This window comes from Argentina anserina, chromosome 6 (assembly GCF_933775445.1).
Source record: "Argentina anserina chromosome 6, drPotAnse1.1, whole genome shotgun sequence".
Classification (NCBI taxonomy): domain Eukaryota; kingdom Viridiplantae; phylum Streptophyta; class Magnoliopsida; order Rosales; family Rosaceae; genus Argentina; species Argentina anserina.
Genome location: NC_065877.1, coordinates 35,471,397 through 35,492,354, shown reverse-complemented (window position 1 = coordinate 35,492,354; position 20,958 = coordinate 35,471,397). Strand labels below are relative to the sequence as shown.

At 41.1% G+C, this 20,958-nt stretch overlaps 5 protein-coding genes and 1 pseudogene across 6 annotated transcripts; 4 read left to right on the top strand and 2 right to left on the bottom strand.

Annotated features, from left to right (window-relative positions):
• Positions 1-1,180: 1,180 nt before the first annotated feature.
• LOC126799528 (senescence-associated carboxylesterase 101-like) lies at positions 1,181-3,703 on the top strand. 2 transcript variants are annotated; one of them, XM_050526747.1, is made up of 4 exons: positions 1,181-1,544; positions 1,627-1,966; positions 2,113-2,643; positions 2,732-3,703. In XM_050526747.1, exons 1-4 carry the CDS (start codon positions 1,531-1,533, stop codon positions 3,557-3,559), a joined length of 1,713 nt encoding a protein of 570 aa, XP_050382704.1. In that variant the 5' UTR covers positions 1,181-1,530; the 3' UTR covers positions 3,560-3,703. The 2 variants fall into 2 exon arrangements, with proteins under 2 accessions (XP_050382704.1, XP_050382705.1); XM_050526748.1 differs by having other exon boundaries at positions 1,183-1,544; positions 2,735-3,703.
• A 1,639-nt stretch (positions 3,704-5,342) lies between these two features.
• LOC126799547 (peroxidase 63-like) lies at positions 5,343-6,597 on the top strand. The gene has a single exon (XM_050526773.1). The coding sequence runs from the start codon at positions 5,404-5,406 to the stop codon at positions 6,373-6,375; it is 972 nt and encodes a 323-aa protein (XP_050382730.1). The 5' UTR covers positions 5,343-5,403; the 3' UTR covers positions 6,376-6,597.
• Positions 6,598-7,293: 696 nt separating this feature from the next.
• LOC126797430 (probable disease resistance protein At5g66910) lies at positions 7,294-11,179 on the top strand (annotated as a pseudogene).
• Positions 11,180-11,288: 109 nt separating this feature from the next.
• Positions 11,289-13,393, bottom strand: LOC126799530 (U-box domain-containing protein 40). Its single transcript, XM_050526750.1, has one exon. The coding sequence runs from the start codon at positions 13,079-13,081 to the stop codon at positions 11,414-11,416; it is 1,668 nt and encodes a 555-aa protein (XP_050382707.1). The 5' UTR covers positions 13,082-13,393; the 3' UTR covers positions 11,289-11,413.
• Positions 13,394-16,056: 2,663 nt separating this feature from the next.
• On the top strand, positions 16,057-16,825 carry LOC126799551 (zinc finger AN1 domain-containing stress-associated protein 12). Its single transcript, XM_050526777.1, has one exon. It carries the CDS (start codon positions 16,110-16,112, stop codon positions 16,680-16,682), a length of 573 nt encoding a protein of 190 aa, XP_050382734.1. The 5' UTR covers positions 16,057-16,109; the 3' UTR covers positions 16,683-16,825.
• Positions 16,826-16,865: 40 nt separating this feature from the next.
• Positions 16,866-19,546, bottom strand: LOC126799548 (uncharacterized). Its single transcript, XM_050526774.1, has 7 exons — positions 19,366-19,546; positions 18,946-19,061; positions 18,419-18,471; positions 17,772-18,307; positions 17,589-17,669; positions 17,294-17,356; positions 16,866-17,165 (listed from the first exon to the last, which is right to left on the bottom strand). Exons 1-7 carry the CDS (start codon positions 19,408-19,410, stop codon positions 17,103-17,105), a joined length of 957 nt encoding a protein of 318 aa, XP_050382731.1. The 5' UTR covers positions 19,411-19,546; the 3' UTR covers positions 16,866-17,102.
• Positions 19,547-20,958: the final 1,412 nt, after the last annotated feature.

The window sequence follows — 20,958 nt, the reverse complement described above, 5'->3', positions numbered from 1 at the left end:
GCTGATTAACTGATTTCCCAGTTATGTTTCTCGACATATCATTGTTCGATCAATAAGTAAATTTAATTTATGGCCAGGAAAATGTAGTCCAAATAGAAACACCAAGGATTTTTAACTGCCAAGATAATTTATATATAAAAGAAATAGTGGAGTGATTAAAAAAACAGAAATAATGGAAAGTATATTTCAAAATTTGAGGTTGTAGCCTTGTACGCGCATTAAAATTGCTTGTTTGCAGAAGCAAACATTTTTTTTTCTGGACCAATAGTTTCTAGGTGCCTTATCAGAAAATGCTTGTATAAGAGTCCTCCGATGTGGAATAAAAGAATGGACACAAGAAAATTGTTTTTGTGACAAAAGTGGTTGCAGATGGAAAATGGACAAAAGATATGTGATATGTCTAGCTACAAAGCGCTAATCGAATAATGTTATTCAATGAAGACCAGTTCAAAACCAAGTTTTGATTATAGACAAATTTGAAAGATATTAAGGTCAAGGCTTAAGGTATTCTATTGAGATTATTTCGAGTAGAACTTAGGCCATGTTGGTTCAAAGAAAGGAAAGGAAAAGAAACAAATTCTTTGAATTTTCCTTTTCTATGGGAAAATGTAATTCTCAATTGTTTTCCTTTTTAGTGTTTGGAAAAATCAGGAATCTACTTAGAGAAAGAAAATAGAACTCGACCAATTTTCTAATAATGCCCTCAGCTCTTACCCTCAATTAGCTTTCTCTTTATACAATCATCATGCTTTTAGAAATTTAATTTAATCTTTAAACAAACGCATTAGTGATGTTCTTTCTATATTCACAACATTATTCAAAGGGAAATTTACAATAGGATCAATGAAATTTGACATTATATAATGGCAATCTAGTTATTAACTTGATGGAAACATAAGACATAAGACTATAAATATATAAAAAGGATCAATCATGAGAAGGGTAATTTAGTCCAAATATTAGCAAAAGTTGTGAAAGTTGGGAGGGAATTTCCATGAAACAAACATAGCCTTAGGGCAACTTCAAGCAGGCATTCTCATACAAAGGTAGCAATGTATCAGAAATTTACCTCGACTTATTACTCATCTAACCATAGAAAAGTAGATGAAATTAAGTACCTGGAAACAAAGTAGAAAGCAAGAAGAGAATCATTTCTATTACTGGGGTCTCTTCTTACTTTCTATATTGTTTCCGAGTACTATCAACGGTGGTTTCGACATGAACCATCCAACCAGAAATCAAAGCACTTCCGTGGAAGTAACGGTGACGAAGTAAACGGCATCATTTTCTACAGGTCTTCCGAGCAGCTTCTTGGAATAACTCTTTATTGACGTTGATGTTGACGTACAATGACGACCAAGACTTCGGTATTTAACTATTAATTACTGATTGGCGAATTTCCGCTGTGACTACTGGCATGGATTGGCGGAAATAAAAGTAGCAGTTGATGCTCATTGTTTTCGAAAACCATTCTGCAGTTTGGTAGCTTTTCTGGGTTTTCTAAGCGAATCGTTGAGAAGAAGATTGAAGATGACCATCAACCAGTAAGTAGAGTCCACCTGTTGTTCATTTCATATTCTGTTTCGTTTACTTGCGTTGACCTCTGTTCGATCTTGATGATGGTAGATTCAGCAGCGGTTTGGAATCGGCCAACTTTGTGTTGAACTCTGATCCGGTTGACCAGGCTTGGAATGCAATCGAGAAACAGAAACAGATCAATCCTAATGCAGAGCCATCTTTGTTCAGTGTAATCCAACCAGAAAATCCTACCATCATAGCTTTTGGAACTCCACCAAGCTCTCTTCAAGGACAAGAAGCCTTGGTCTCATCATCAAGTCTCAAAGAGGACAACTTTGCTCACTTTGAGTTTCTCTGCAACAAAACCAACAAAAATTTCTCCATCAATCAAGCAACAGTCAAACTCTTCCAGTCACAATACCATGAACTGCTTCAACTGAAGGAGAAGGTTAGTTGTAAGAATCTAATAAGTAAATTAGTCGATGATAATTAGCTTTTAAGTAGCTTTTGTAAGATTCAACATGGCTTGTTTGCAGCTCTAGTTCTTCATCATCATAGTAACTAGCTTTGCTTGTAACTTTTGTAATGTTTCAGCTGGTAGAGAATAGCAAGAGCAAACCCCCTCCATTAGTAATCATCACTGGACAATCTGTGGGAGGTAGTGTGGCTACACTCTTCACTTTATGGCTGCTGCAAGGGCTCCTCAAATTGCCGAATTCTAAACGGCCCCTTTGTGTTACTTTCGGTTCTCCTCTTCTTGGAGATGAACAACTCGGGCAATGTGTCTCAAAATTCACAGCATGGAAGTCTTGCTTCTTGCATATTGCGTCTAATCAAGACCCTACACCTAAACTTTTTATATCGCGACATCCAGGAGCTTATAAGCCATTTGGGACATACCTGTTGTGCTCGGCATCAGGTTGTGCTTGCTTGGAGGACCCAGATATCATTTTGGAACAGTTGGTGAAAACCAACTCTCAAAATCAAGGGTGCCATTATGGACAAATTTTGGGTGATCTCAAGTCTAAGGCATTGTGTACTGTTCCCAACTGTACTGATGCTAAGATGGATTCTCTTCAAGCCAGCCTTACCACACAACTTCAAGCAATTGGAATTCTATCGCAGGTAGCTGAATTTCTATATAACTAGTGATACGACTATAGTATTTGCCTTCTTGTTCTTGAAATATCTCTTAATTGAATAACTGCAACAGCAGCTGCCGAGTACAGAGATCACCGCTCTGATTCAAAGGATGAAGAAACATGAAACGAAGTTATTAATTCAAAAGAAGAAGATTTCAGACTCGGACAAGAAGTTGAATGAAATGAAAGTTTTTATGGCCTTTTTGGAGTGGTACAAGAAAGAATCCAGACTACACAAAATAGGATACTATGACAGGTACAGAAACCAGGGGAATATGGCTGACGTGAATGTTAACGAGTACAAGAAAAAGCTCATGAATTATTGGGAGGACACTGTCAGAGAAGTTGAGAACAGGCCCCAGATAGAAGGAGCTCATTTAAAGGTTAGATGGCTTCATGCAGGCGCAGCCTACAGAAGGATGGTTGAGCCACTTCACATTGCAGACTACTACAAGGATGGTGGAAAGAACTACAAGACTGAAGGAAAAAGGCCTGAACATTTCATTCTGTTAGAGGAATGGTTAAAGAAAGTAGACAAACCTGAGGCCACCCCAAGCAAATCGAAAAGAGAAACAGTCGGGTCTAGTCTGAATGAGGATTCATGTTTTTGGGCACATGTTGAAGAAGCTCGCATCTTATGCGAACTGGTGAAGAACGGATCAGCTGAAGAGAAAGCACCTGCATTGGAAAAATTGAAGAAGTTCGAAGAGGATGTGTATGCTTCCCTTAAGAATTACGCATTGTCTCCGGAGATTTTCTTGGATAAGAGCAGTTTCATGCAGTGGTGGAAGGAGTACGAGAAAGTTGTTGATCAGCCCTACTCCTCATTGCTGCTGGACTTCATGAAACATCGCAAATATGAGGCGTACAAGAAAGGGGAGTTCATCTGTGATAAATGATCGCAAAGTATGAAATGTGTGACAATAAAACATGAAAAAGATGTAACTTGTGTGGTGCCTTTTTCTTTGCTGTAAAATGCTTTCCATGTTTGGTGTTTCTCCTAGTTTGTTTTATTTATGCTGAAATAAATTCCAATTGTTGCAGATGACTTCCATCTTAATAAAGCCTCTACATTATTAATAATTTGTCGGATCAGAAATGTGTCCATTAATTGGAAATTTAGGATTGAAGGATTAGTAGGAAAGAGTAGAAATATGTAGCTGTATACTTGTCCATATCAGTAGGAATGAGCTGTCAGCTTAGCAAAATGGGCAACACCATCAGCAATTAGGAATGCAGCTAAACATATAACAAACCCAGCTTTTATGGGCCAGCTTTGCACATGCATTTGCAATTCTCTACAACAATCCGATCTTTTTTTTTAATTATTTATTCATTTAATAAATGAGGAAGAAAAAAGAACTTGACTATTTAGTCTCGCACAATCTGACCTCATTATCTCTCTAATTACGACGGTCCATTATTTTAAAAGTTTTTATAGTGCTCCAAACTATTAAAATTTTGATTTTGTCAAGCTTATAGTTTCTTTTCTCGCCAAAGGGCTTGCAATCAGTCCCGCAACAACTTTTTAACTGCAAAGCAAGTGAAAAAAATCAACTTTAGGACAATGTGTAAAAAAAAAGTTGAAATTTCAGCCTTTGACCGACACTGTCTCTTGTAGGAGTTGGTGCAGGTGAATAATTTTGCCAAGTACTGTGATGTTTAGGTGAGCTGGGTTGACTAAATCCAGCCCATAGTTCGGTCATAAATTCCAAACTAGATCACCGCTCTTTTGGATTTGAGAACATAAAAAGAGTGGCATGAGATGGCATCCCCATGGGATCAGATGCGATGGGGGCCATTATTACAGCCGTGTGGAACTTTTGATCTCTTAATGATCACTAGGTGAAATTCCACAAGAGTTTAACATTTTGTTTAGCAAGTATTATCAATTAATGTGGATGGAAATTGAATGAATTAGTACATATGGTTTTTCTAGCTCCATAACACATGGTATCAAGAGTGGTCAGATTGTATGAGAGTCTAAAGTAGTTTCCGGAATTAGCTTATTAGTGCAGTAATTCAGCTTTCATGGATAATTAGGGAAGCAAACTTGGTATCAAATTCAATCGTCTAACTAGTTCAGCTAGCCAACAACTCAAAGCTCTCATCTCCATTTCACTCTCTAAGTTATATTAGGTTATTTATCGAACGACCCAAATTACAACAGACATGAAACTCTTAATCCTTGATAAGTTCTATTACATACAACAATCTATTGATTTTCCAAACCTTAGCTCTAAACAATTTATGATCCGTCATGTGATTCTGACCGGAATATGCGCTAAACCCACCGTGGTGTCACCTCCCCCATATATAAACCCTAGAAACCAGGCTCCCTAAATTAACTCCACCTCATGTCTCCACTCCTCACTAATCCCATTAATTAGTCTTTTTTGATCGAAATCCCATTAATTAGTCTCCCGCTAATTCCCGCTTACTCATAACCCTGTCTCCCTCCCCCGCACCCATCCAATTACACAAAACTCCCCCACACACTCGTCCGATCATCCCTGCAACAAGGCTCGCACCCCAACACCAACCCAAGGATACCCCCGTCATTTCCCCGCCCCAGTAGGTCCCACAACTCCTTTCCCGTGATTGGTGCTACCAGTAGACGTTACTCCACGCGCTCCCTCATCCCCGTAAAACCCAAACACCTCACTCTCTTCCCCACCACTCTCTCTCTAAAACAGCTTCGAACTCAATTCAGCTCAGAACAGAACTGAAACCAAACTCAGCCATGGCGGTGCTCCTCGTTCTCATCCTCACGCTCCTAACGTGCTCCCTCCCCACGGAATCAAGGCTCTACACTAACTACTACGCCAAGTCGTGCCCGAGATTCGCGCAGATAGTTCAGGACGTTGTAACGAACAAGCAGATCTCCACCCCCACCACCGCCGCCGGCACCCTCCGCCTCTTCTTCCACGACTGCATCCACAACGGCTGTGACGGTTCCATCCTCGTCTCCTCCACCCCATTCAACAAGGCCGAGCGCGACGCCGACGTCAACCTCTCCCTCCCCGGCGACGGCTTCGACGTCGTCGTCCGCGCCAAGATCGCCCTCGAGCTCGCCTGCCCCAACACCGTCTCCTGCGCCGACATCCTCGCCGTCGCCACCCGCGACCTCGTCACCATGATGGGCGGCCCCTACTACAACGTACCCCTCGGCCGCCGCGACGGCAAATCCTCGCGCGCCGCCGCCGTCCCCGGCACCCTCCCCCTCCCGACCATGTCCGTTTCCGACCTCATCACTCTCTTTGGATCCAGAGGGTTCTCCGCTCAGGAAATGGTCGCCCTCAGCGGGGCCCACACCATCGGATTCTCCCACTGTAAGGAGTTCACCGCCGCGATCTACAACTACAGCCGCGCGGAGCAGTCCGACCCGGTCTACAACCCGAGATACGCGGCGGGTTTGCGGAATGCGTGCGCGGATTTTCAGAAGAATCCGACTTTATCGGTGTTCAATGATGTCATGACGCCGAACAAGTTCGACAATGCGTATTTCCAGAACCTTCCGAAGGGGCTGGGGCTGCTGAAGTCGGATCACGCCATGTTTAACGACGCGAGGACGAGGTCGTTTGTGGAGCTATATGCTAAAGATCAGAGTAGCTTCTTCTATGCGTTCGCGAGAGCGATGGAGAAGTTGAGTGTGTATGGGATTCAGACTGGGAGGAAGGGAGAGATTAGGCACCGATGCGATGCGATTAATTAATTTAAAGGAATGATCTTTGGTTGAGTTACATTGTTGTTCGACTTGGGTATGGGTAAAATTGAGCATTGTATACATGTTTTTGTACTATCAAGGTGGATCAAAATTTGTTGAGTTTCAAATATATATACACATATATTCGTTCTGTTAATTAGTCTCTGTTTCTGGGTTTTGGTTCTTGCAACAAGTATAGTGAGTTCTGGGTTTGAGATGAGCGTTGCGTTGGAAATGGTTTGTTTTAGTTTAAGGTAAATTATGTGGAGTGCAGATTTGGTTTAGGAGAGTGTGTTTGTGGAGATATAGTTGCACACTTGCACATTGGTGTGATACAATTAAGATTACGATAGTGAAGAGCTAGATTGATTAAATTAAAGGTCTCTAATTTTGGAGAAATCATTCATAATGCCTCTGTTTGAAGTTCTAAGTTTGCGCTTTGTCGCCTGCTTGTGTCGTTCTCTTCTCAGGTTTCTGATATCTCTATTCTCAAGAACCTGTTTTTAAGTGTGATTTATCATTTATATAATGTTCTGTTTTCAATTATAAATTTTGTCCTTAATATTTCTGTTGCATCTGCTTTGCTTAGTTTAACTATATGCCTAGTTAGAAACTAATTAGTTATTAATTGTCCAATACTTGAATTTGGAGGTCTATGAAGCTTCCCTGCACTCCTGCAGGGTATAGACAACTCCAGCAGGCAACACACCGCAACCCTGTGGGTTTCTGATGATTGGTCTGATTGTATATAAAGATAGTCTCAATAGTCAATATATAAGAGGGAAATCATTTCGTTTTCTTGGGTGCTTTTGCTTCACATTGGTCCTTCTTTTTGGGCAGTCCAAATGATCTTTCCCATATGAGGTAATATGAGAAGCTATCATAGTAATTTCTAGTTCAGCTAATCATTAGTTCAATTCTATAATCATGTCTGGCTTGCTGAAGTTTACTAGTGTGGTGTACTGGAGTAACTGGACTACTGGTGTTGCTGTAGTAAGTAGTGTGGTGCACTGGTGTTGCTGCAGTAAAGTATAACGTTCGGATCTGTAGTAGAATTATGGTAAAGTAACTATTAATCTAATTAGATCATTTATCTAAGCTTAAACAAACCAAATGAAGTGTAGTCCGACTTAGGATCATAGTAATAAAGACTTCTGAGCTACAAAACAGAAATATAGCTAGACTTAGAAACAATTTTGGACAATTTTGTTTTTGTTATTAATCAAGAGAGTTTTAAATAAAGAAAGGAAGCATGAAGGTTGGGCTGCGAAGGGATAAATAGCGGATGCTGGAAGTGGAAGGCAGGTGGGTTGTTTATGCCCAGAAAAGGGGAGGGCAATGCCCAAATACAACCAAAGCCGAAGGCAAACTTTCTCAGAGCCAAATACAAGTTCTGCTGAGTGGAAAACTAAAACTTGACGGACATCCTCAAACCAACCGGAACCGCCCCGAGCTTAACTAACTTGGACCGGTTGCTTTGAACACGTCATATGGTACAAAGCAACGGCCGAGTCAAGCCGAGCCCGCCCACTCTCCTCGTCTTACAGTCGTCATCTAGCTTAGAGCTTAGGCGAAGTTGTGATGAGTTTAATTGATTAAAGGAGAGAGCTTTGGTTGAGTTACATTGTTGTTTTTGGAAGTTGTTAAATTATTCGGTGTGGTAAACTGAGCTTTGTATACATCTTTTTGTACCATGAAGGTGATCATAACTTTTTGAGCTTCAAGTATATGCATACATATAATCGTTCTCTGCGAGTCTCTGTTTCTTGGTTATTTGGTTCTTTCAGTGTAGTGACTTCTGGGTTTGAGATGAGCATTGTGTTGGAAATGGTATGTTTTAGTTTAACGTATTAAACTATTAATTACCTGTGGGATGCAGATTTGGGTTTACGGGAGTTATTTATAGGGGTGGGCACGGGACGGAATGGGACGGGACGGGGCTCATCCCACGTCCCGTCCCACTCTTTTGAATCGAGACAGGATCGGGACGGGACGAGGGTTTTTAAGAATGCATCCCACTCGGGATTAATCCCGGTTGGGACGGGACGAGATCGGGACGGGACGGGACAAATCCCAACTTCCTATAAAGTTAAATAAAAACCTATATTTTTACTTTTTCATTAACAAAGTAACATTTAATAATGAAATTTTAACAAAAAAATGCATATTATGTTCAAAATATTATAATTTAGCATTATTATTTGAGTTGAAATAATTTTAGAGTTATTAAGAACATAAATTAGTTTCATTTTAATACAAATATATAAGATTTTTTAAGTTTTCATTAAAGGTGGGACGAGACAGGACGAAGCGGGATAGAAATTATTCGTCCCACGTTCCGTCCCACTATTATGAAATCGGGACGGGATCGAGATTTCCGTTTTTTATGCCCACCCCTAGTTGTTTGTGGAGAGGAGAACTTTCTAATGGCGCAAGTGAAGCCTCAAAAGCCCAAAACATAGGCCCAGATACACAAACACCCATCAAACTGATGGCGCAAGTGACATCCACCCATCAAAGTGATCAAAGGTAATCGGATCTTTTCAGCTCCTCAGTACTATCCAAGTCGGAGGTCCCGCCGTTCCGTAATACCAGACTGACAGACAATGGTGGTGAATGGTCGGAAGGTTGTTCCATTCTTGATTTTGAGACGGACCTGCTTCTTCAGCTCCAAAGCAAGGTTAAAGAATGTTTTTTAGATCTTGATGCTTTTCCTGAGGATACTGACATCCAAGTTCCAGCTCTCATTGATACGTGGGCAGAGTTGCATGAAATCGGGACGGGATCGGAATTTCCGTTTTTTATGCCCACTCCTAGTTGTTTGTGGAGAGGAGAACTTTCTAATGGCGCAAGTGAAGCCTCAAAAAGCCCAAAACATAGGCCCAGATACACAAACACCCATCAAACTGATGGCGCAAGTGACATCCACCCATCAAAGTGATCAAAGGTAATCGGATCTTTTCAGCTCCTCAGTACTATCCAAGTCGGAGGTCCCGCCGTTCCGTAATACCAGACTGACAGACAATGGTGGTGAATGGTCGGAAGGTTGTTCCATTCTTGATTTTGAGACGGACCTGCTTCTTCAGCTCCAAAGCAAGGTTAAAGAATGTTTTTTAGATCTTGATGCTTTTCCTGAGGATACTGACATCCAAGTTCCAGCTCTCATTGATATGTGGGCAGAGTTGCATGATCTAGAAAAGAGACCTCAACAATCGCACTCTAGCTCTTTTACAAATTCGAAATTGGTACGTAAGATACTAGCCTATATGTATCTGTGAGCTATATTTTCATTTAGTCGCATATTATTTGATGCATTATGAGTTTACAAATTTATTCCGGAAAAGTGTTATCTATGTAAAAACACTTGAGGAGTATTCATTTTTGTGATCATGAATTATACAGGTGTAAAGAGTTGGAAGCGGTTCAGTGGGTAGAAAAATACAGTGGATACGTTGTTAGGCGGTATGATTTGCTCCGAGAATTGGCTATCTACAACTCTAAACGTGACCCAATGGAGCATAGAGAAAGGCTGATTGTAAGATATCTGGAAACAATGTTCCCAAATGGTGGAGGGAACAAAAATATCCCTGCATCAATGCTCGCCTTGTATCGATCTCAACTGGTATACATGTGGTTTCCCATTACTTGTGCCATAATATTACATTCAAAGCCTTGAAATATATAAACTCGAGTAAGTAATTTCATTTCTCTTTTGATATTCACATGAAATTATATGTTGTGTGCAGATGGCGAGTTTTCAGTGAAATTGCCCAACATGGAATTACCAGAGGCCGAGGTTCTGGTCCTCAATGTTCAATCACACCAGTATGCCTTTGCTGAATTTTTGGGAAGAATGAATAAACTAAAGATGCTGCTTCTCACGAGTTAGTCAGTCGGATTTTATCATTTTTATGTAATACATGAGTCGAGTGAACTGCTGGCCGCCTTATCAAATCTCAGGTGTCTCAGATTAGTTCACGTCACCATTTGTTTCACAGCCCAGGGAGCAGTACCAATGATGAAGAATTTGCACAAGTTATATATATAAATAATTGCAAACTTTGTCTGAAGTCAAAGTGGTCTGATGTCAACCTCTCACAATTTTGTCCAAATTTGAAAGAACTGGTCATTGTTGACATCCCCAGCTGGCGGATAGAGTTCTATGAGTTGATTGGGCTCTGCAAGCTGATTCATCTAACAAAGCTCATTGTCCCTCATTGCGACATGATTCCGAACTTGGATAAAGTGTTTGGAGATCTGGTCAGTTTAGAAGTGTTGGGGATTGAATTAATTTATCGCGTTCCAGACTCGATTGGAAATCTCAAGAAACTAAAGTTTCTTAATCTTTCATTTAATTACTTGCAGGAGTTGCCAGCACAGATGGGTGAGCTCAAGTGTCTGAGTCATCTCATCATGAACGATTGTAATGATCTATCTGCCCTGCCTGAATGGATTGGAAATTTGGTCAATTTTGAAGTATTGACTATTGAGTCTAAGGAACAGTATCCACTTTGAGGAGTTGCCGGAGTCGATTGGAAATCTCCATAAGTTAAAGTCACTTGACATCCATGGTTGCCGCAATATATCGCGGTTGCCAGAGCGGTTTGGTGAGTTGAAGAGCGGACGAAAGCTGGAAATGAGTGGTTGCGATAAATTGTGTGAGCTGCCTCGATCAGTTTAAGATCTCCAGCAGTTAGAGGAAGTGATAAGCGACGAGTGGGACGCGACAAATCTTTGGACACCCTTTCTTGTAATTGACTTCGGTATAGAATTAGAATGCAGCCAGTGGCATCCATTGCATAACAGTACATAGAGCTTTACTCATTTTCGAATTCATCCTTTTTGCTGGAATCGACATTCATACATATATATAGTTGTAACATTTTTTAGTTTGATTCATATGGTGTGGAATTTGGGTGGAAGAACTTGTCGGTTCAAGCCACAAAATCACGAAATAACTTCTGTATTTCAAATCACAACAATCGCAAAACTATCAAAACCAATAATGTTGAAAAATTTACCTCAAGAATACTCTCCAGTTATGTACTCAAAACTCGGAAGACCCGCTCAATAGACCACCACCACCTGGCTGAAACCTACTTCGACTTCCCAACCCCGAGTCAAGCAACTCCTCCCAATCCACCTCCTCCTCTTCCTCCTTCTCCCTCCCTCTCATCATCTCCAACATCCTCCTCGCCTTTTCCCTCCCTCTCTCACTCCCACTCTTCTCCACCTCCCTCAACACCTCCACCGCCCCCGCCGCCTTCGCCAACCCCTTAAACCTCAAGCCCCCATGACTCAACCCATACAATGCAGCCACACAACTTTCCTGAATCGACCGGGAATCATACTCCTTCCTCCTCAACACCCCCACCAAACACTCCACCCCACCCGAATCCAACATCGCCGCCCGCCCGTCCACACACGAACTCAAATTACACAATGTGAGCAACACCCGACCCGCCATGTGCCCCGACCTCACCATCCTCAAAAGAACCGGAACCGCCCCGAGCTTAACTAACTTGGTCCGGTTACTTTGCACCAACGTCAAATGATACAAACCTAGCGCCGAGTCAAGCCGAGCCCGCTCACTCTCCGAGTTAAGCAAGTGGAGCAAAGGCGGGAGAGCCCCCAGTACACCTATAGCCGTCTTGCAGTCGTCATCCAGCGCCAAACTGAAGACCACCCCGCAACCATGCTCCTGCGCCTCGGGTGATCCCGCCTTCAGCACATCAATTAAAGGCGGGAGAATTCCGGACCGTACGATTTTGATCTTGTTTGACAATTCCAAAGAAACATTGACCAACGCCGCGACTGAGTTTACCTGAATATTGGCGTACCTGGAAACTATGAGGGGTCTCAGGGCCGAGAGAAGCCGTGGGCTACAGATGTGGGCCCGGGCGTCCTCTCTCGTCCGTGTGATCTTCCTCAGTGACGTCAGCGCCTCCTCGATCTCCGACACGTGGATGCTTCTCAGCCCGGCCAAGATTCCGTCTTCTTCCTCGTTCGGAATTAGGGTTTCGGTTTCGGAACAGGAAGACGACCGCGACGAGTAGCAGCTCGGCTGAGTCGAGAACTGCAGCGGGGGAAGAGACAGCACGGCCGCGCTGATTGACTCGTCGGAGCTGGAGTGGAAGTGAGCTTTCCGGCGAGTCAGCTCCGTCGCGGCGTGGTTGAAGCTCAGCTTCGGCGTCTCCTCCACGCCGCGTATCAGCGACTCGTGGTCGGAAACGGACACTCTCAGGCCGCCGGACGCCATGGCCTTACGGACGAGCTTCTTGGCGGAGACGGGATCGGGCGGCGAGGGAGGGGGAATATTGTAATTTCGGCACCAGTTGAGGATGGTGGTTTTCAAGGCGAGGTTTGGGATGACGGAGGTGAGATCAGGTGGGGGAGAGTCCACGAGAGTAGGGGTGAAGTTTAGGGCTTTGCAGAGCTGGACGCAGACGCGTTCGAAGGTGTGACCCGAGGAGACTATGACCGGGTCGGACATTAACGACCCGGAAATGGGGCAAATGAACTCTCTTGGGATTTGAGGCTTTGAAGGCTTTGATGGGATTGCAGATGAGGATCTGTGGAAGAGCTTCCATCTCCGGCTTGGGCTCCGAGCAGTACTGGTTATTATCTCCGTTAATCTATCTCCGGCGTCGTAGATGCTATTGGTTTCTTTGGATTTCTGGAATACTAATCTCATCAGACCTTCTTTGAACTCCATAACTGATATGATATATGGACTGTTTTATTGATGCAATATGAAATGAAAGAATTCGAAGTGAGCTTTATGCTTAAACCCCATTTGAGTGTTTAGGATAAGCTGAAATTCTTGGGTTGCTAAAATCAGTGAGAAGAGAAGTGAAGGGAGGAGGAGATCGAGTGTTTGAAAAGTTTGGAGATAGAGTTTTGATGTGAATGGGGTTCCAGATTCCTGTGCGCTTTAGTCGAATGATAGAAGAAGAAGAGCCCTATAATAACAGGCAAGAGCTTCAGGTATTTACGGGAGTAATTTTCCGTAATTCTCCCCATTCATTTTTAGTTTTGCGGTCTGAAAATGAAATGTGATTACTATACCAGGGATTGCTAGCCCTTATTGATTTTTTGAAGAGCAGTATATATATTTGGAAAACTGTTTTTTATGAATGTGACGTACAGCAAGCATATGAATCCAAAAGCACTTTCTCTGCTTTTTACAATCTCTTGTCTTTCTGTGTCTGTAAACTTGGGTCGACACAAAGTTTGAATCTTTACTGTTTCCTCCAGGGAGAAAGAGAAGACCTGGGGTTACTCATTTACTTGGATTAGAAGTAATGCATTGGTTGTGTGACTTGTGTCTCTGTATACCCTAATGATCATAAAATTTGTAGGCTATGACCAGAAAGCGATACCAGTCAAAATACTATTTTTATTTATGCATGTAAAATGTATCTGATTTCATAAAAGAGTAGGCTATGACCAGAAAGCGATACCAGTCAAAATACTATTTTTATTTATGCATGTAAAATGTATCTGATTTCATAAAAGAGTAGGCTGAACTAGAACGAAGAATATCCTTAAGGTTTTATTCTCTGATCTTGTTAATTACCAACACTAAGCCTAAGCCTAAGCCTAACAAGTTTGTCCATAGTAAATTAACCAGTTTCCCACCCATCAACTTCATTATTATGAAAAGCCCGAAAGCTGAAGCACCTTTAACCTTTCTTGCATAGGCTAAAATTTCTAACTAAATTTCTATTCTCCTCTGCCTTTATCCTATGAATTATGATTTGGTAAACTTTGTAGTGTTTTAATCCGTGACTAAAAACAAGGTTTAAGCTGCTCTTTTCACCCACTTCTGCAGATCGACAAGCTGATTGATCCCACCATTCTGAAAGCTTAAAGAAAGAAAAAGGTGCACTCTCACCTCACATCTCCCTTTCTTCAGAATTGCATTTTAGGAGAATATTTCTACGTCTTCTGACTAATTTGCATGCTTTAGAGCATCTCCAACTAGAACAGAACATCTCTCATCATTATTGACCATACTTAATTGTTAAGTTTGTGTAGCCATTCATTGTTGCTTTACTTTGTATCAGTGTTCTAGGCTGGACAATATCCCCCTTTCTTTAAACCAAAGTAGTAATTTGATTCCTTTTCTTTTCCCCAACAGATCCATTCTGGACATAAACTAGATTCTTTCCCTTCTTTTCCTCCCTAATTTGAAGCTTTCTGAACTAATTATAAGTTCAGAACAGTGTTTTCTTCATTCTTACAGTCGAACCCAACTTCTCATTAGTAGGAGAAGAGAGCCATTGGGTTTTCTGTAAAAAATCTATTATAATTATTTTTTTCTTTGCTTGTAAAGAAAGAAAGGCAGGGAGAATCCATAATAACAATCTTGACCTAATAATTGATCTGCTAATTAGGTGTAAAATAACCCAAATGCTCAACTAAGCTTTGCTTGCATTTACCAAATATTGCCTGCACTTTTCACGTGTAGGATTTTTCCAATGCTTAAAAGGCTTAAAAGGGTCCAAGGTTAATCGATTTTTCTTGTACGATAATATAATCTGATACAGGCTGAATAAATTTGTCATTGCATTTGAGTTTGATGTGAATGTCATAGAGCAGCACCAAGCTAGTGAGCATGAATTATTGCATCTCTGTCTTTGATTTGCTCTAATCTTCCACTAACCTCCGATCAAAGCAATCTAATTGTATGCACTGTGTTAGACATTAAGAATTTTAGTTGTTTGAACCTCTTATTATCTCACTGTTAAAACTTTATTGAAGTGTAGTCTGCTACCTTTACAAATTGCTATGAACTTTTTGTTTGTTGATGATAGATCATGGCCCTTGTGATCCCCATCCATGGTTAGGTCACCATCTCACAATATGTGTTGATAAAATCCCCAATTATTGTTGACTTGGTCCATCTCCCTTATGGGTTGTGGACTTGTGGTCCTTAGTTTTGCTTTCCATTCTGGTGTTTCAAGTCTTTGATTAGAGATTGTATAGTCTTTCCCAAATGCCCCCTTCTTATTTTGGTTGCCTAGGGCAGGGATGTTAGGCCAAAAAAATGGACATCGAGGTATTGCAAGTTTGTGGCGCAGGGAACTGGATTCTCAGACTTTTGCTTCTCCAATATCTCCCTTGACAAGAGCTCAAGATAAGGAAAGACATAGATGACCCCTTTCATAGTTCTACGTACAAATGGGATTCATATACTGATAGCAAGTTCATATAGTTACAACTTTTATTATAAATTAACATTTTTTTATAGAAATGATTTATATTGATGTAGTTACAGGTGAATCAAAATTAGTGTTGGACCCCTGCAATTCAAAACTAAGAAAAGTAAATCTCAATACAAGGACTAAACTCAAAACTCCTCTTGATCCATTTTATTGAGAAATTCAGCTCGAGCTTTGTAACGTTGGTAAAAACCCCAATAATGACAGATATATAGGTAACTCGAGTTGGTTTTACAGTTTTAACTTTTAACCTGTTTCTAATTATATCAGGGTAAGATTTGGTGTGCGTTAGTGATGACGCCATTAAAACAAAACAATAATCCAATCCTTTCCAGAAAAGGAAGCGTGTGGAAACTAGAATCTTCTTCTTAATCAATCCAGACAATCCTGGGTTTGGCTTTGGCTTGGAGGAAAAGCCAACCGGGTGGTTCTGGCTCTATATATAAACACGAACGCCACAATCCTCCTCGTTAAGTTTATTCTAAAATTGTTATAAGATCAAATAGAAAACCAAACATGTCAGGAGGAACAGAAGCTTTCCCAGATTTAGGAAGACATTGCCAACACCCTGATTGCCACCAACTCGATTTCCTCCCATTCAAATGCGCCGGCTGCCGTGACGTGTTCTGCGTCTTACACCGCTCCTACAAGTCTCACGATTGCCCGAAATCCGACCACAACAGCCGGAAAGTGATCATTTGCGAGGTATGCTCCACCTCCATAGAGACCACCGGCCACGACGGCGAGGATAGCCAGAAGGTGTTGCTAGAGAGGCACAGCAAGTCCGGGAATTGCGACCCCAAGAAGAAGAAGAAGCCCACGTGCCCTGTTAAGAGGTGCAAGCAGATTCTGACCTTTTCGAATAACAGTACTTGCAAGACCTGCCATCTCAAGGTCTGCCTCAGGCACCGGTTTCCGGCCGACCATGAATGCAACAAGCAGGCGAAGGCAGCGGCAGCGGCGGCAAATGGAGGAGACTGGAATGGGAAGTTCTTGGCTGCTTTTGCTTCAAGGAATGCGAAGGATTGCGGGAAGAGTGAGAGAGGCTCTAGGTCTCCTCCCAGTACTCCATCAGTAAGGGCATTTTGAGACACAGATTACTGGGTTTTTGTTATTTCCAATCCTAGTTCAATACTTGCATCAGTTGCATGTAAACAATCGATCAAATTCTGTATTTGTGTCGAGCCAAATTAAAATCTTCAGAATAATAGTCTCAAATTTCCAAGAATTCATTATATCCAAACACATAAGACTGCTATAAACTCATGTAAATATACAAAAGTGACGGATTAGCATGTTGAACACTACGATGTAGGTACATACGATTGCTCTTCTACATGTGAACCAAATGGTATATCAAACTTGTTCAAATTAACAAGACCTATGGGGAGAATTAATCAAGTGAACAACCCTACTCAAACCTCAACTTCAAATTCAACAACTCTGATACAACATGTAAGAGGTACAAACAAGAGATATGCTGCTTACAATGCAGCTTCAGAGTAAGAATTACGGTGCCGGTGGTCGTTTACCACGGGCCAGAAGTGCAAGGAGAATCTTTTTCCTTGGCCCCTGTAAATCAAAAAATTGGGAGCATAAGAAGAATGTTACTACACAGCTAACCTACCAGAATGTAACAGAAGTTTCCAAGACATCATGAAGTTAGGTACAGAGGAAAGGAATTGGTGCGTGAATATTACCATTGGTATACCCAGCTCTTTAAGGTCCTTATCCCCCATCTGCTTCAAAGCACTCATGTCTACCTGCAAATCAGACAACGAAAGTATTAAGGCCAAAACCAAGAGAGAAAAGAATTGATTATAACATTACTCCTTCAAATCATCAGAACTTCAGACCAGTATGTGAAATTCTTTCTGCTGTCTTAGAAATAAAAAGGGCCGCAAATGACAATTTGAATGACAATCAAATAAGAAGGGTACACCTCCAAAAATCTGACCAAGAAATGTTTGATTAATTAATAGGTAGTTCACTTACTTCTTCAGCCTGGAAAATAATAGCATATTTTCCCAATCCAAGTCTATGCAATAAACTAGCAACACTTAGAGGTTCTTCCCCCTGTAAAATGCAGAAAGAGCAACATTATTATACAACTTACTAAAGTGATAAAACATATACTTTAAAAGTGGTAAAGTGGTGCAACAGTCAGAAAAAAAGTACCATATAAGAGACTTTTTGCATGCCGTAATTTGTTGGAGCAGGCTGTCCAACTGGCTTGGCAGTATGAGGGTTAGATTTCGTTCGGAAAATATAGGAATCTGTTGGCTGAGATGAACCAACCATACCATTTCTGAGGAACTGGCCAGCTCTAGTAGCATCAACTGCCCTGAATGATGATGCTGACTGTTGCTCACCATAGTTTCTTTGTGGTGATGGCCTGTAAGACATGTTCTGAAAGCAATCAGGGGATCTAGCTCGGAATCCTTCTCTACTTTGAGAAGGGTTGAGGTTCCTTTGTGAATTTACATGGTACAAATCAACTGCACTTTCCCTGGGAGGAATTTCTCTCAGGAAACTACTCTCATTTCTTTCTGACTCACGATGTGGCATCTGATACCTTACTGCAGAATGAGCAGGTTTGGATAGCTTTGGGCGCGGGACCATCTGCTTGCGCTCAGCAATACCTCCCGCATTTTTCTTAAATGATCTTTTGCGCAACAGTTTCAATCTGAGGTCATTTCGACTGATTCGTGAATCTTCAGTTGTTTTAATGAGCAAAAGTTAATACAAATATGGCCTTAAAAGGTTATATATCATAAAAATAAAAGTTGGTAGTATCATAATACAGAGACAGAGAGATGGTTTACCATGTAATGTTGTATCGTCACCCCCTCTCCATTTTATTCCATCTCCTCGTTGCCTGGAAATTAAGATTCAACACATCAGGACAGATTTATTTACCAATGCAAAGAGCAGCTTACTCCCAAATAGGCATATTACCACCATCATAATTAAACACTGACTGTTTACAAATTGGAGAAACACATTTCTCTTCTTAGCTTCTAAGACAAGTTCAAATAAATTAAAAGACAACACAGATTGCATTTACGTTTTTCGTATTACGCACCCGAATGACCTGATTAAGGAAACAAAACCCACTATCCGACTCCTAAATTCCAACCCTTTTTAGGCAAGGCTAACAGTAACAATCCTACCATTTTGAAAACGACAAAGCTTAAAGATCTATATATTGCAGTGACGGTGCTTCAAAACCATATGCTCCAAAAGCAGAGCAAAACCACAATAAATCTCAACTTAAAGCATCACAAATCATCCTAATCAAATCGAAGCAAATAAGTGGCATGTAGAACTCAAGAGAGACAGAACAAAGTACCGCTTGCCATGAGCATTACTCCCAAGCCTGTCTCCCATCGATCGTATACCTCCCGAAACCATACCTCTATCCCCACGCATTTGGGCAGTGTCTGATGTTCCTCCTCTCTCCACAACCTACATAAAACTTTCCACATTAAGTAACCAAACCCAAACCCACACAAAACACATCAACCCCCCAATTCCAGCTAAAAAACTCCACCTCAATAATCCAAATATCAACTACTTACTCATCCATTAGTCCATTACACATAAATATAGTTAATTTATAACAAATTCAAGCTCAATCATAAACACATAGACAAAAAATAAAAAATTGAACTTTACAAAATCAACAACACCAGCCATGAAAAAAAGCTTGCTTTTTTCGATAGAAAAGCTCTGATTGATCTAAACGAGGGTTGTGAGATGTGAAAGTTACCTGACCAGAGCGACCGAGGGTGATGGTGACCCTGTGCTTCGACATGGCTGCGACCCAATTTGGAGAAGAGAAGAAGGGGGTGGAGAAGAAACCCTAGAATCTAAAAGCAGTGATTTTGGGGGAAAGGAATCAAATTTTCGTGGGCATTGGCTTATATATCTGATCTTGCTTTCTCTTTGCAGGGGATTGTGAGTTGTGACAACCTTAACCTCTTCAGGAATTGGCGCCGGGTCAGGTCGATATGTTTGGGCCACAACCGTCTCCCCACTTCCAAAGCCCAACCCTTTAGTTGAGATGTTCGAGTTGATTCTCAAAAAGAAAAAAAAAAAGAAAAAAAAAACAGTGAGATCTCATAAAAGATAGTTCTCTATATGCCTACATCAGATAGAAGAATGAAAAAAATCTTTGCGTTTCTCATTTGTTTGAGGAGATTGCAATATCGTCTTTTAATGAATAGTATTTGTTAAGAATTAAATTTCACGATTCATCGTGTATTTGTTTTATGCGACTTGATAAATAAATAATTTGTATCTGTATTAGTTTTTACGTCCTTTTTGAATTCACGTATCCATACCGGCATAGAGATGAATTTTATGACTTTATACAGTAGTATACAAATGAATGTCATATATGATACATAGATGCTGAAGATCAGTAAGTGTAATTCAGCATAAATCAATAAACAAATAATCTTGCTTTAAGACTTGAACCGCATAATGAAACCCTCAGTTTTGTGAGGTGTAAGATACCCCATTGTAGCTCAGTAGCTTGAAATTTGAAAGAGAAATGTAAGACATAGAACAATTATGTATTTCCTGCATACATATCTTGATCTACTTCAATCTGATTGCTGAGGAGTGCAGACAATCCGAAATGAATGATTCATGTGATTACAAAGGTGTTGATTCGAACCATAAAAGACTTGTTCTGTGACATTGTCGCTGTTGTGCTTTCTGGGAGAGACAATGCAACCAGGGTGAGTCAAGTGTTTTACGCTCTTATTTGTCATGAAATATACACCAAATTCTGCATGACGGGATTCCCTAGGATGAAAAGCATAGTAAACACAGTTATTTTCGAGTCAGTTGTCGTCGGAACATCTAAGGTCACGGCTGGAAGATACAATTTTGGTAACAAAGTCGCTTAGAAATAATGTCCGGTCACCAAGATCGTGAACCTGTACGCAGTGAGGATCATCATCCTTATTGCACTCCAACTTGAACACTCGAAATTCCAAACCCCATTTGGTCTGATTACTTGAGCGAGTTCGTTCAAAGATGCCAACAATAAAGAGGTCCTTTGTTGCAACATCTTTTGCCAGATACATGCCACCAGAGAAATCGGAAAGCTCAATCATCCTTTCCTTTGTGTACTCAACACCTTTGATGTTAAACACCAATAAGGTCGGCGGGTCGCTCATACTTGCAGCATATAATTTTCCATCAATTATTTCAGCGTTTGTGAACAGCTCCCTGGCCTCAACTAGGGTCCATGAATTATCAATGGGTCTACAGAAAGCCTAATAATGATCGGAACAAAGGCAAGCCACAAGACAGTGATCTAGCCTCGGTTGTTCGAAAGAAGTCACTGCCT